The 16,020-nt window shown below is 42.7% G+C and overlaps 1 protein-coding gene across 1 annotated transcript; it reads right to left on the reverse strand.

The window, feature by feature from the left end:
* Positions 1-206: 206 nt before the first annotated feature.
* marchf9 (membrane-associated ring finger (C3HC4) 9) lies at positions 207-11,393 on the reverse strand. The gene is made up of 4 exons (XM_070840229.1): positions 11,061-11,393; positions 2,529-2,684; positions 1,050-1,242; positions 207-538 (listed from the first exon to the last, which is right to left on the reverse strand). Exons 1-4 carry the CDS (start codon positions 11,391-11,393, stop codon positions 207-209), a joined length of 1,014 nt encoding a protein of 337 aa, XP_070696330.1.
* Positions 11,394-16,020: the final 4,627 nt, after the last annotated feature.

Consider the following 16,020-nt stretch of genomic DNA (forward strand, 5'->3'; position numbering starts at 1 on the left):
AGGAGCATCTGGCTTCCTTTTGTTGTACGAAACAAGAGGAGAAATCCTCAAGCGTGTGCTGCCCGTCAGGCATCACTCAGCTCCTCGCAGGGCTCCTGTTGCCTACATGAGTCTTTAGTGTTTAATATCAGGTCCATCAGTCCGTCCTCTCATTTACATCTGCGCACAAAGACCAGGTCTGTCCCATCACACATACCCGGTCCGACTCATACAGTGGTGACCCTCATCACCACCTCCCGGTTGGCGGCGGCGCTGATCCGCGGGTCGTTGGGCCGTAGTTGGCTCAGGATGTGCAAGATGGTGTATCCACAGTGGTGGTTCAGAATAGTTCTTAACCTCCTGCTCTGTCGGCCACCGCTGCTGCTGGCCAGACCGTGAGGGTTACCACGAGAGCCGCGAGCCCCCGTCTTGCTGTTCGAACTCACAGGGTCGCCCAAGTCCTTTGATTTCTCATAGTTCAGTACTTTCCACTGCTGATTGACAGCCTGCCATCGTTTGAAGATTCGATACACTGACGATCCCTCGTGGATGATCAGGCCTGAGCACAAAGGAGGAGAGGAAGAAGAAGAGTAGGGTGAAGGACAGTGCATGAAAGCCCACAAATTCCCACTGCTTTACATCAAATGCTAAGCTAAAAGGCCCGGGGAGCTGCACTCAGAATCATAGGTAGTAACTTTCCACCTCGTCTGTGGATGAGAATAGACAGTTGGCAATAATCACAGTGCAGATATCTGATGCCATCTGTTCTCAGTGTTGTGTTACACGGCCAACTCATCATTACACAAGAACCGTCAACCAGGTTGCACCTAGAAAACAGAATCTGTTGTTCTCTGCGACACCATAAAATTTGCCTTGCTTTTTCGTGTAGTTATCATCTCATACCTATGCACCATCTGCTTATTTAGATCCTGTTTTCTTTGTCACTCTTCTTGTTGCATGATGCACCACCTAAGCCTTCTACTACACCCATCTTTTCATAGGATATTCTTATACAGTTCATATAAAACACACGTCATTTTATGTTTGCACATTTCGGTGTCCATCTTTACCTATGCAGACGATATCCATGAAGCCGTACATGCCGTAGCAGATTTGGAAGAGCAGGTCCTGACGTTGCCACTTGGCCGAGGGGCTGAGGGAGGACCAGATGAGCCAGGAGATGCTGGCGATGAGGAAAAGGGAGCCAAGAATAATGGCAGCTATCTGCACCTTCTCAATCACTGTCAGAGAGATGGCCTGCCACTGGAAGGGAGAAACATGTCTAAATCAGTGGTGGAAGAACAAATCAGATCCTTTTGCTTAAGTAGAAGTACTAAGACAGCGTGTGGCATGTAAGCATAATCCATTACGAGTAAAAGTAGTGCATTCAATATCCCATTTAAAGTCCAGGTTCATTTTGTTAGCTGTTGAGGTCCCAAAATACAAGATGATACAGTTTGACACAGGCGCCTGGAAAACTGTATAAATCTTTGATGCTAATCCCTCAAGATATTTCAGAGCAGTTTGTGGTTGTAAAAAATATTGTTTCACTATTTAAGCACACAAATAGAACAGAGAAATGTAAGAAATAAAACTATAATACAGTCTATTGCGTTATTGTATATTGTATTTTTGTATTAAAGTGATTTTATCCCAACTCGTTTGTGTTGATTTTATCGAAAGTTCACGCACAACATAAAAAAATCACTGAAAATATCAACTGATTGGGGCTGGTGGAGCTGGTTTTAGCTACTTTACAAACAGTTATACTTAAAGAAGGAGGATACTTAATTCTAGTTATGTACAAGTACCTCAAAATTGTACATGTACAAGTAAATGTACAATTGATTCTAACACATTATATATAACCAGCTGGAGAAATCTACATTCATGAGTACATGACGTATACACACATTCACAATTATGTCAGACACATACATACATACACACACACACACACACTTCCATGACAATTTGTCAATAGGTTTTAGAGACATTGGCTGCCTCTGAAAAAGGAGGGCAGAAGGACAGTGACGCAGAGGGAAAATGTGTCAGCACAATATGGCAAACCGTCCTCACAAAACAGCGACAGCCCAAGATTTGTTCTAGCAAACAGCAGAGTTTGTATGTTGAAATGTAAATGTTACTATGTAACGTCCCTGATTCACGTATGAATCTTTAAAAAATGGAACCTCACAGAGCCTGACGGTGTCTGTGTTTACCTGCATATCACATTCTATCTGCATCTTGTTTACATGATGTTTATCCAGTACCCTGAATCCCAGTCAAAAAGAGTGTTGGATGGGTTTTGTAAGGGAACTGATGAGGAGTACTTTTCATGCGGCTGAGCCACTCCAGACTGAGTCTGATTCATCTGGACAGACACAGTATCAGTGCTGGAGTGGCTGTTCAGTTCAAATTCCACAAGAGTAAAAATCCTACAGCGTGAAGCCTTGTTCTCACCAACTTTTGTTTTTCTTTTTGTCAAAATCTGTTACCCCTGGTTAGACTAGTAGGTGTGTCTGTGCTGCACTCTCCCTTCCCTTTACCTGCAGAGGGTTCTTGGTGCTGATGGCCAGGACCTGGTACTTGAAGTAGCAGAGCTCGCAGCTCCAGGACCCTCTCTCGCTGATCCAGCGGATGAGGCAGGGCTGATGGGTGCAGCGCACAGAGCCGTCACAGCGGCAGGGGCTCAACAGCTCGCCCTGCAGGACGAAACAAAGGAAAACACAACGTGATGAGTTCAGTGGGAAACAAATGTTATTGACAACACTTCTCGGATCCAATTTTATTTAGAGACCACAGGTCAGAATGTAAACACTGAGTTTATTCTCAATGCTGATACACGATCAAGAGATTGTGTTTGTCCTAAGGGACTGTATGAAAATTATCGGAGAGGGGAGGAGGGAAGAATCTTATATTTCACTTTTTAAAAATCCCCAGCATTATCCTTATTTTTAGACCAACACATAACAACATTAAACTGTGACACCTTTTTCAAAGGAACAGATCAACATTTTGGGAACACTTATGAGGAGATCAATACCACTGTCTTATTGTGTCATTACATAAAGCAGCCAGTTAGCTTAGCTTATCACAAAGACTGAAAACAGGGGCAATCAGCTAGCCTGAATCCATGCAACAGTCACAAATCAACAGCTCACTAATTAACATGTTATATCTTGCAAAGAATCGGACAAACACATTTGTCTGGACTGGATTAAACAAATGAGACATACAGTGTTAATTAGTGAGCATTTTGTAACTATTAGACAGAGCTGTGCTAGCTGCATGCTAAGCTAAGCTTACCGGCTAATGACTGTAGTTTCACATTAGCTCTCTTATTCACCAGAAAGATAAGTGTATTTCAGCCAAAAGGCTGAACTATTCATTTAACCATTAATAACCGTTGTACCCTAATTCAAACATTCAATATCTTAATCCAACAATACTTTTCACTATGTGTGCTACCAATAAACACATTAAAGGTGTGACTAATAAAATATTTTACTAAATATTCCAGTGACTCTAGGACTGAACCAAAAGCTAAACGATAACAGTGAGCTCTTGTTTTTTTATACAAGTACATTTGGTTTTACATGCAAGGTGAAGGTGGTACATATAATCTAAGCTCAAAGTGTCTTGGTCACAGTCACAGACAGTTAAGCCTGTGAACCGAAAACGCAGAACAAACTCATATCAGTAACGACAGTCATCATCGTGCTTCATCTCTCTACACTGATTAGCAGATCAACCAGTGATGTGGTGCTGAAGTTGTGTCATAGGATTATTTTATATTACACATTTAATTTTTACTGCACTTCTGCAAGAGACCGGTCACTAATACGGTCCACATGTATATGTTTCTTAAACAACCCTTTTTGGTCCTATTAGCTACTAGTATTGGTTTGTTGCACTGAAACAGACACATGAGTGTCTTTCTCTGCTCATGAATGGTGGTGCACATTCTTGTAACCATGTTGTTCTCTTGAAATGTAATAAATCTCACAAGGGATGGCTGAAAATAAAATATAAGAATATAAAAGATGAGCTCTTGACCTCTTCTCCCAAAAAAGTCAGATTCCTACTAAAATAAAAATTGCAAAAAGTTGCCCCCGCCCCCTCTTAATCATTTCCAGACCGTCTCTGAGAGCCAGGCAAGTGTGGCTTTTGGACCAAGTCCACTGTCTGTTCTGTGCCACACCAGCACCTGAAGTCTGTTGGCATATTCGCCACATTAAGTATGACCACACTCGGGCTGTCATCGCCGTTTAGCGTCAAACATCCATTTTGTCAGAGGGCTTAAAATTTGATGGCATGTGATGGCATCAGATGTCTGCGTAGTCCTCATTTTTAATAAAGCACAAAAAAATCCTGCACATCTAACCCCGTGCGTCACAGCTGAACGAAAGCTTTTAAAGCAACAGTGTTGGGGCCGAATATCAGTGTGAATCATTAGTAAATCAATGAATGGGCACAGCTGGAAGTGGGCCCAGTTGGCGATGGGGCATGTTAGCGCTCTGCGGGTAATGATGAGGCTTTAAGGGCAGGCAGGTGAAGGAGAGATGAGCTGCTGAAGCCTGACGAGTAAACTCAGCCAACCTCATAACAGACTTCCATCTCTCCGCTAACCCAAACGCTTCTGGAAGACAACACACATAACACTGAATATTCAGTAATATGACTTTGGAAAGCATAAACTGTTTGTAAACCTCACTTGAACATAAAATATGCACAAACTTTCCTGATAGAAAAATTCTAATTTATAGTAGCAGTTGAGTATTTATTTGTGTTTGGGGAGAGTTAGAAGAGAAGGTCAATGCCACTTTCAAGTCTGTCCATTAAATATGAAGCCAGCTAGTGAAGCTCAGCGTAAAGACCGAATGCAGGGGCCATTTTGGTTACACGGCCGTCGCCATCTTGGTTTTTTGGAGCCACAAGTGATGTTGATTCCACAAAGACCGCCGCTAATTGGTGCCGCTTCTTCTATTTTACTCTATATGGGACCAAAATGTACAAAATAAGCGTCATGAGGTAATAAATTATCATGTGAGAAGTAGGCCCAGTTTCTCATAGACTTCCATACATTCAAACTTCTGTCTAAATCCGACAGAGTCGCTCCCTGCTGGCCAGTAGAAAGAATACAAGTTTAAGGCACTTCATTATTGGCTTCTCTTTGCAGACCCGGAAGCTACGTCCACGTCTTTTATCCAGTCTGTGGTTTTGGACGTAGCCAGGCTAGCTGTTTCTTTTTGTTCCCAGTCCAGTTATATGCTAAACTGAGCTACGTTAACCTGCTCCTGACTGTATCTTTTATTTGACCATCAGCTGCTTTTAATCATTTAGATGTTTGGACTGTTGGTTGGTCAAAACAAGCACTGTGAAGGTGTCACGTTGGGCGCTGGGTCAGTGTGGCAGCAGTCAGATACAAAGTAGTTCAAAATGAGCTCCACCTCAACAACTATAGCAGCAAAATCCTGCTTTTAGATTAATGCATGAGGAATAATCTAATGATGTAATATAGATAGTAGTATAACGATCAGAGGGGACATTTTCTGCATTTTACTTCCACATTTAATACTTTAAGTGCATTTTCCTGATTATACTTACATATTTCAATGCAGAACTTTTACTTGTAGTGAAGTATTCAGTATTTAGTGTAGTAGTTTGTATCTAGTGTGGTATTGGTATTTTACTTGAGTGAAATCCGCTGTAACTGTTAGTGAAAAAGGTAATCACATCACTAATAACGTGGTACTAAGCACTATTGCCCATCACTGTTCTAGCAGTTGTAATTATAATAGAATTCATTACCAAGCAACATCATAAAATGTTTCTCTGATTTTTCATTTTGTTTCGAAAACAGCTTTACTGTTTAACTTTTGTTGTAATGAACACTATATAGAGTGGGACCAGGCTCAGTTGATAGTCTCATGAAGTGGCTCTACGCAGAACTTTACCTGCTTAATCAACACTGGTTTTATGTACCAGAGAACTGCTTTGACCCGAATTAAGCTTCATAGTGTTTTTGCTGTCCATCTGCACTCTGTCGTTCCCCCATCTGGTTTGTTTGACCTTCCCACTTATAATAAAACACTTCAAGTGTCCCACCGCATAAAAGATTGGATTTGGCAGACGAGCCACATGCCACTCATAAACTTTAAAATTACTTGCCTGCTGACATTATAAAGATAACACAGAGAAGGTCAGAGGTATATAGGAAACTAAATAAAAACCATATGAGAGCAAATATTTTGAAAATGTCATGCTGTCGTTTAGATGTGTATGTCTGTCTGTGTGTGTGTGTGTGTGTATGTGTGTGTGTGTGTGTGTGTGTGAGGAAGCATTTCCAGGCTTGGATCTGAATGTTAATGTCATGATCAACTAGAAAAAAATACAAACAAAGACCTTTAAAAGCTGTTATTATGATTTTAAACCATTGCCACAAACAGGAGCTGTTTGAGCAGAAAATATGATACGTGTGGTGACCAATGATTTAGTTGAAATTTATGTCTCATCCTCATCTGGAGCTGCTCCATTAACGATGAATAAGAGGCTATATTGTAGAATCTCCAGGGCCCCAAAAGGGATTTTCTCTCCATGTGCGTCCAATTATCACAATTAAGTAATGAAGTATAATTTACTAAATGTAAAAACATATGTTATTTACATTCACAGTTCTTCAAAGTTTCTTCTAAATCGATTCCAAAATAAGGCTTAAGACTCAAACTCTGAGGGAATGCTGTTTGATGTTCAATATTGATCATCCAGCTGAAGATCACAGAACGAACTTGAGTAAATTTAGTTTTATGTAAACCAAATTAAAGGTTTACTTATTTGCTTTAGGGGAAAACTTTGAATCTCCAAAACTACCTTCTGGAAATCAACCTTGTGTTGAGCTTGATGCAAATTAAAGAATAGGTCGATATTCTCAATGGAAAGAGATCAATAAAGTAAAAACATCAGAGTTTGATGCTTAGTACACATAGCAATAATAAATTAATCAGGGTTTTTCTTTCTTTTTCAGTAATATTTTTAATTTAGATTATTAATATCTTCATTACAAGATCCCAGGGGGCAAATTAAAAGCTATAAAAGATGTGTGTGAGATGCTTCTTTTCCATTGGCAGGTTCTCCCATTTGAGAGTCAATCCCTTTACCTGAAGGCATCACACGGAGTAGAAAACAGAGCGAGTCACAAAAGGTCACACCTGAACGAGCAGGACTGACTTGTTTGTCCAAGTAAAAACTAGAATATGTAGAGTTGTAAACATTGAACTTGGCTGTAAAGCAACATCACGCTTGAAATTAACCTGCCTCCATTTTTCTATATCTTTGTTACTGTCAGCAAACGACAAAGACCAAACCAACCGTGTGGTTCTTACTGAGGATGTAAATCTTTTTTTTTTTAAAGGCTAAGCAAACATTACTCAAACAGGACTAAACAGTGGATATTTTGGGAACTATTTTCAGCTACGGATTAATACACATTTGGTGCTCTAGTGAGTGTTGATGGCAGCAGGACAGTGTATGTGGGACTGAGGCAAAATAAACTACAGTGTCCATGTTCATTGGAATGAAGGACCACATGCTCCAGCCCAGTGGTGTCTCTTAGAAACTGTCCTCCCAAAAAAAGCACATGGCCAAAAAAACATGCTTTTGTGTCAAAGACCTCTAATGGTTTCTTTTAACTTTGACAACACATTTCTGAAACTGTTTTTCTAACTCTGACCAAGTAGTTTTTGTGCCAAAACATAACTAAACCTCAACCACAGCGTTGGAAGATCATGAAACAGATTTTTATATGAGGAAGCGTCTCTGTGTGTCGCTCTTGAGAGCTCAAACAATCGACATATTTGTCGTTGAATTTAGAGGACTTAAAGGGAAACTTCAGCTGGCTTTGTATCACGACAATGTGGGTAGCATATGCAAATGAACAATGTTTAACTTTCCTCCCTGTTGACTGTGTATAAAGACATGACAGCTCGCCAAAACATCTGGATCGCCCCCTGCTGGCTGGCTGCAGTATAGGTCATAAATCCTGCTCCCTCCATGTTAATGGATGAGATATGGGGCAAAACCAAAGTTCACGTCAAAAAAATGTTTCCCAAACATGGTGACTGTCATTTTAGGTAGTCTTTATCACACAGGTCCATTGTTCCAGTGTTAACTTTCCTGGTAGGTTTGGTTTTAATAAGTTATTTGATGCTGTAAGAAGGAGGTGTAGTGTCATGATTGACATCTGCTTTAAGTGAAATAGTTGCGGAGGCAGCAGTGAGCTTCTTTTCAGGGACTGTAGGTGAAATATGAATGTTGAGAGGAGCTGTTAAGTTCACTTTACTTTCAAAACCCCTGATTGTTTGTTTCAAATCAACAAAATGAGCTGTTCTGTGACTGAGACCACGATTTTGTGACCCCAGCCCCCCAGACTCTGGCTTCAAATGGTGTCACCAGCGCAACAAGGCAACTCCAATGTCCGACTTGACTTCATTTTTATAAAGTGAGAGGATGCGTCCTCCATCTTTATATACAGTCTATGAACTCCCCGCTCATTTGCCAGCTAAAGTCATCCAGACCATTGAGCTGCTGTTTCAATTACAACTGCCCGCCTGCATGGACTGCTTTAAAATCAAAATGTCCTGTCTGCAACGCTGTCTGGTCGAGCCTATCCAATAAGAGGCAACAAGCCCTGTGCATTCTGGTTTATGTAGGCTTTTCTACATTTTGAACTGAAGGGAATACCACAGTCCTTTTCCTTGTTTTTTTCTGGTCATGTAGCACCAATTTCAGCAATATTTGTGTCTTTCTACTGCGCAGACAGCCCAGTATTATGAAAAGGCCAGTAAAATATATCCCTTTAACAACAGGCTTGCAAAGCATGGACACAGACACACACACACACACACACACTCTTCCTGCTCGGATGATCTGGCTTTGTCCCTTAAGGCCATTTCACCGAGCATGAAGGTGTTAATTTGGCGTGTCACTTCTATGACTAAGAAAATGGTCTTCCTCCCCAGCTGTAACCTTTACGCAAAAACTTCAGCGTGGAAGTGCCCTCTGAGCTCCAGACTGTGTGTCACTGTGGAAACACGCTGTTGGGCACCACAAGTGAAAAGGGCAGGCAGGGGTGATCACCGCCACCACCTCCTCCACCACTCCTCACTCTAACGCGCCTGCATCACCACGCAAAGACAGCACGGCCGGCCACTCCAGCAGGCTCTGTGAATGCAGACAGTGTTAAGTGGAATCGGTGGCACAGCTACTGTACCATGGCGCACGCTGACGCCTTTGACAGACAGTTAATAAGGATTCATACTCGAAGCGGCCCACAGAGCAAGGTGATTATGTCTGTAGGTAATTGGCCCGCTGACGGCGACATGATCCCGGCCCCTGTTGTGACCTGCCTGAATAATGAAATAACAATAAAATGGCAAACGCGTGCTCCCCCCACCCCGCGCCCAAGGAGGTGTAGGGCACATCCCCCTCTCACAGACTACAAAACCAAGTGCTGTGGAGGCAAAAAAGCTAATATGAGAGTGAGGAGCTGATGTAGTAGTGTATAGTCTCAGGGTTTTCCCTCGGTGCTTTGTTTGCTTGCTCTTTGTCTGTAGCTGAAAGAGGCAGCTCAGAGCCATGTTGCACGATGAGTCACCTTGCCGGAGAGCCCAAAGCCCAAAACATCAACCTTTTATTAAAGCAAGATGTTTGAGTGGGCAAGACGGCAACCTGGGGTTGATCCCTGTCTATAACATCAAATGACTTTGTATCCAAAACAAGCCTGAATTGATTTGTACTCTGTCCTGTGGCTCTCCGGTTTACTATGTCTCACAATAGAAACTCTGAGGCAGATGTCATAAATTAGCACATGGACTGTAATAACACTATACGCCTATCTTAGAGAAGTGACTAAATGGTAATATCCATCTGTGCTCCTACAGGATTTACAGTGTTTCTAATTATCTCAGGCTTCAGGACTACCTGCTGAGCCAGGCGGCACAGGTTTCTGCACATCTGGTGAGATCGACGTTTGGCCACAGACCAAAGAGATGCACTACTTATTGTTTTGTTTAGGCGCCGGAGAAATCAAGCACGGGAGAGAGAGAGAGCGGAAAAAGAGTAGAAACAGAACCCCCCCCCCCCCCCCCCAAAAAAAGGGATGACAAATTAATTTAACTTGTCATTTATCGTCACAGTCAACACCACTGTCTGGCCAGGAAACAGTGATCATCACAAGATCGATAGTTGATCATCCTGTTCTGTGACACATGCAGACGGGGGACAGTTGATTTACATTTACAAAATGATTGTGACTCATGCATATTCAGTCCCTCTCACTCTATTTGTCATCCTGCAGACCTAATTGGCTAACTTTCTTTGTTGCTATGCTGGCCGGATTTCAGATGTGTGGGAACTGCTGCCTCTCCGCCACCGATTAGCTTAGCTATGAAAATAGTGTTATTTAGATAACCAGATCACTGAGCAATCATCTTTTCAGAACAAAAGGCACACTGTTTGCCTCTAAATCGAGGCTGTGGGGAAGGCAGGCGCCCCGTATACTGTACAGATTGTGGAGCCCAATGAGGCGAATTTGTGATTTAAGATTTTGGGCCACATGAATAAAACTGATTGAGCTATTTTTACAGGATTCTACCTGAGCTTAATGCCAGATTGTTTTCTTTTTTTTCAAAGGAGGCAGCTGAGAGGAGGGCGGGTGAGAGAAGGAGAGAGAGAGAGAGAGAGAGAGAGAGATGTAGGACAGGATGGTTGTAGTAGCTCCACTGAATCAGAGACCCTTTGTGATTTGCTGTATAACAAAAAAAAAAATCAAAATGGCAGATTACAGCACAGACCCTAGTGTGACTGGGTTTTTTTTTTTGGTTTTTTTTGTTTAAATGACAACTTCCCTAAAATCCTGCTGACCTGGATCATTTCATGCATGCAGAAATGGCTCTCCACAGCACCACAAAGGCTCTGTGCAGCACATTCAAAGCACAGAAATGTGAAACAAACATCCTGCCATCCACATCCACGGGACGTGGCACCAGCATTAGGAACCATTCTCACTGCTGCATGTCTACCTGCTCCGGGCCTTGGAAACAGATCCGGCACTGGGGGGTCCGCAGGCTGCTGGCGGTGCTGGCCAGAGACACGGCGTCCAGGCCCACTTGCAGCTTGGGCTCCTTGTCCTCAAACGCCAGGCTCCGGGGCCGCGGGTCGCTGCCGTAGTACTCCTCCTCGTCATCCCGGGAATGGCAGTCGACGAAAGGCGGCCAACCGCAGCCGCCCATCCCCAGACCTCGCATGGTGGTGGACCGTCTCTCTGTGTCTGAGCCGGACTGTCTCGAATCGGATCGCATAAACACCAGGACTTTCAGTTCATTAAAAAACATGCGGATCCGATACTTGAACATGTTTGGCTACATACAGAATCCGCCAGGCTGAAATAAATAAATGAAGTGTTTTTGTCTTTCCTCCTCTCCCTCTAGTATTATTATTATTATTATTATTATTATTATTATTACCACTCATACACTGGATGGGTTCATTTTACTATAGTGTTTTCAGGAATGCCACAGCCAGCCTATTAATTGGAAATCCAGAGGAATAAAGGCTCTCGCCCCACTGATGGCATGTGTGTCTAAGCCAATGCGGATGAAAGATTTTCCCTTTCAGCTGGCCAACACACTCTTTCAATATTCATTACTCAAACAACTCGGCAAACGCGGTCTAGATGCATCCTCCACCGCACCCCAGAAAAACATCACAACTTGTACGGTTTCTGGATTTCCACGGTCCATTTTCCTCTCCGCTGCTCTCAAAGACACCTCTTTTTTTTTTTCCTCTTCAGATGCACTGGGCTTGCAGCAAAAAAAAAAATAGCCTACATGTTTTGCTACCCAAAGCAGAAGACTGCGAGAGAGTGGACGAGTGGAAGGGAGAGCAACACAGAGCCAGGAAACAGGAGATGGGATGTAAAATACAACGACATGCCATCCACACAGTCACATCTGGGGCTCTTGTCAAGAATCATAATCCAAAAAGAAAAAAAAAAAGAACAAAGGTGCGGACGATGAAATGGAAGTTTGATTCGGATGTGATTAATATAAGTCTATTTTTTTTTTCTTATTGTCCCTCATGGAGCATCCCGAGCGTCAGATCATGGTCCATTTTCTCTCTCTCTCTCTCTCTCTCTCTCTCTCTCTCTCTCCCTCCTCTCTCTCTATTTCATCTCCTTTTTGTAAAGCCTCTGGTTGATCCACGAACAATCCGAGTGATTCACCCCGACAATCCACGTCGAGATCAAACACGCAATCCTTTTCATTTGCATTTTCAGAAGCCTAACTGGAAACACGGCGGCGCAAAAACACCCGAAAGCCCCGTGTTTCCCGTCTTCGTTCGATGTCCATCAGCATTTCATCGCGAGCCAAAATACGGTGCGCTGAAATGTCAAAGAGAGGCGGAATAATAAAGGCACCCTGCGATTTTTCTAATTAGAGAGAGAAACGGGGAAGACGCGCGGAGATGTCTTCGCATCCGAGAGCAATTACACGGCAGTAATGACATTGATTATTGGATCAGATAGATGGTGGTGATGATACTGCTGGCGCTGATTTTCCTCCTCGAAATGGTCGGCTTGGAGATTGAACCGACGCAGCAGCTACTTCCGGAATAGGGAGAAGGTAAAAAAAAAAAAAAATCTGCCGTAAACAAGTCGCTGTTTTTCTCTCCCATCCGTGTCCGGTGGCGGGTGCGCCTCTCCCCGTGCTCCCAGCAGCTGGTCAGGGAAGGAGCTCGGGCTGCTTTATTATTGACCAGCCGCCGCTGTCCAGGGTGCTGATCTCCCCTCTGCTGACGTGTCGGCTGCGGCCACGTGCACCGGGAGCGCGCGAAGTACGAACCGGACCTGAGCCTCCCTGTTGATGTTAGTGTGTGTGTGTGTGTGTGTGTGTGTGTGTGTGTTCTTGTATTACTTACTTGGTGGGGCCCGTGGACTTGGAGCAACCTCACGGGGACATTTTGCTGCACTCCACCAGGAGAACAATGTTTTTCTAAACTATTCTGCTGTCGTCTGGCGGTGGTTAAAGTTGAGGTCAGGGATGGATTAGGATTCTTTAGTTACAGTATACACAGTGTGTTAATGGGAAGTCCCTACTAGGATAAAGATATATACAGTACCAGTCAAACGTTTTGACACATTCAATGGTTTTTCTTCATTCTTATTATTTTCTACATTGTAGATTCATATTTAAGACATCAAAACAATGCAGGAACACACATGGAATTATTTAGTAAACAAGAAACGTGTTAAACAAAGCAGAATATGCACACTCATTGCATTCTCTCCATCAGCTCCATGAGTTATTCACCTGGGATGGTTTTCCAACCGTCTTGAAGGAGATCCCAGAGGTGCTGAGCACTTGTTGTTCTGCTTTTCCTTCACTCTGCAGCCCGACGCATCCCAAACCATCTCAACTGGGTTTAGGTCGGGTCACGTGGCGCAGCGCTCCATCACTCTCCTTCTTGGACAAACAGTCCTTACACAGCCTGGATGTCTGTTGAGACACTAATGGTGGTCCCACTAAGCACAAACCAGCTGGGGTGGCATGTTGCTGCAGGATGCTGTGGTAGTCCTGCTGGTTAAGTGTGCCTTGAATTTTGAATCAATCCCCAACAGTGTCACCAGTAATGATGAAATAATGATAATGGTGATGCTGAGATGTGTCTGCTACTTGAACTCTGTGAAGCATTTCTGTGGGCTCATTCCGTGGGTGCTGTTAATTTGCGGTTTCTGAGGCTGGTAACTCTAATGAACGTACCCCCTGCAGCAGAGGTAAATCTTGGTCTTCCTTTCCTGAGGCGGTCTTTATGAGAGCCAGTTTCATCATAGCGTTTCATGGTTTTCACAACTGTACTTGAGGATACATTCAAAATATAAGTCCATTCAAATAACTGCCCCTCCAGCAGATTCCTGAGTGGTCTCAGTCTCGTCAAGCAAAGTGAGATGAGTTTTTTTGCGCTGTGCAGTTACACATAAAGTTAATGCAAAGATGCTAGTAAATGCAAGGAGACACGACGTTGCGCCAGGATTACATACAAAGTCAATGCAAAGACGCAAACAGTCACGAATGCGTATAGGTGTCTGTGTGAGTTGAAAATGTTTCAACTACAAACTTATGATTCAGCGTCTTTACTGCATGGAGGCAGAACAAAAAAGGTGGGGGCTTGGAGAGAAGTGAGCAAAACCACAGGGCAACGTGGTGAGTCCTGAAAATATGCATCTGTTACCTGATTCCTGCTAACAGTTTAACTCAACTACGAGTCCGTTTAGCACTAGCAGTAAGCTCCTCCACTCCCATTGGTTGTTGGGGGCTTTGGGTTTGGTCTGAACACACCTTTAAGCGTGTTGTTTGATCAAACATTTCCTGATTTAGGGCCCTCAGCATCGTACGTCCCTGTGCATCCCTGTAGTGAAGTTAATCTGGTGTGTATGAGCATGTGTGTTAATCAAACTGTCTCTTACACTTTCCCAAAGGATGATCAGCAACCAGGGTCTTGTTCAGGGGCACTTTAATGTGACAGCTGGTTACAAGGTTTTCTACATTGACTTTATTCAGGTATCTTCATCATTGAAGTCCATATCAGAGCATGTCCTCAGTTCCATGTAACACACATTTTACAGATCACTGGTATCCAGTGGTGGACGATAGCTAAGTGCATTTACTGAAATACTCCACCTGATCACATTTCTGAGGTACTTGTACTTTACTTGAGTCGTCACATTTTAAGCAAAGTTCTATTTATACACTCTCCCACATTTCAAAGAGAAATATTGCACTTTTTACTTCATTCCATTAATTTAACAGCTGCTGTGCAGAATAAAACATGAGCAGTTTATTAAATATGGGGCATTAATATAGATTAAATTACCCAATTGCATAAGAAATAAAGCTCAACCTCGACCAACTACAACAGTAAAATACTATTTATACAGTATCATAATGATTCAAGAATATAAAAAGTAATAATAAACGCTCTACTTTCAGTTCCATTACATTTTTGTGCACATTACTTATGCACTTTCCTTGTGTGGCAAGATTTGAATTGTGTACAGTTACACTGCAGCATTGCCACATGAAAGATACTGAAGCCACTATGCTAAGAGTGATACTGTTCCTGTAATTCTGACAGCAGTACAATCTCTATCTACAGTGGACGACACTCTCTCTGAAAGTTCAGCATGTGCTCCACAAGTGTCCCCGTGTCAGGTTTTGAGGCTGTAAACGAAGCTGCAGTCAGCAGAGGAGGAAACTGTCTCTGTGCCGTTTATCAGGGCGGCGAGACAAGGTAATTAGGGAAACATCAGAGGCACAGGTCCAGAGGTCGCTTTAATCTGCAGTTTACAGAGAATAAGCAGCCTTATTGCCTCTTTCTCTCGCTCTCTTTCTCTTTTCTCACACTCTGCATTCTCCTCCATAGCAACACTTCCCACAAAATCCCCTGTCACATTAATCTTGATTGATTTTTCACACTCTGCTTGTTACAGATATGGATATATTTTAAGCATAACACTTGATTTGAGATGCAAGACCATACCTCGGCTGTCATGCCATCCTTCCCTCATATATCTATATATAAGTAAATGTACACATACATATGCTATACTGTACTGTAAGCATGGGCATGGGCTAATGATTTTTTTTTTTATAGACTTTTGACCATCCTAACATACATTAGTACACAGGAATAGGAATAAACTCCTCTACAAGTGTGTGTAATGTATGATTATATGATGGTACATTGTGTGGGAGGGTTATTTTATGATGATCCTCTGTGGAGGGGAGAGCTGGTGGTAATGCTAATGAGGTGATCATTTATAAAAAGAAAATAAAAAAAAGTGTGTATGTAATGGTGGCGGCATCCAAAGGACTGAACATCCTGTTTTCCTCCAGATTTATAAGATGAAAATTTCACGTTGGCTCACCGGGAAGTCATATTCATGTTTAATGTTCTGTAAACCTGAATTCCTCACCTCTTTCT

The sequence above is a fragment of the Pempheris klunzingeri genome, chromosome 11 (assembly GCF_042242105.1).
Source record: "Pempheris klunzingeri isolate RE-2024b chromosome 11, fPemKlu1.hap1, whole genome shotgun sequence".
Classification (NCBI taxonomy): Eukaryota; Metazoa; Chordata; class Actinopteri; order Acropomatiformes; family Pempheridae; genus Pempheris; species Pempheris klunzingeri.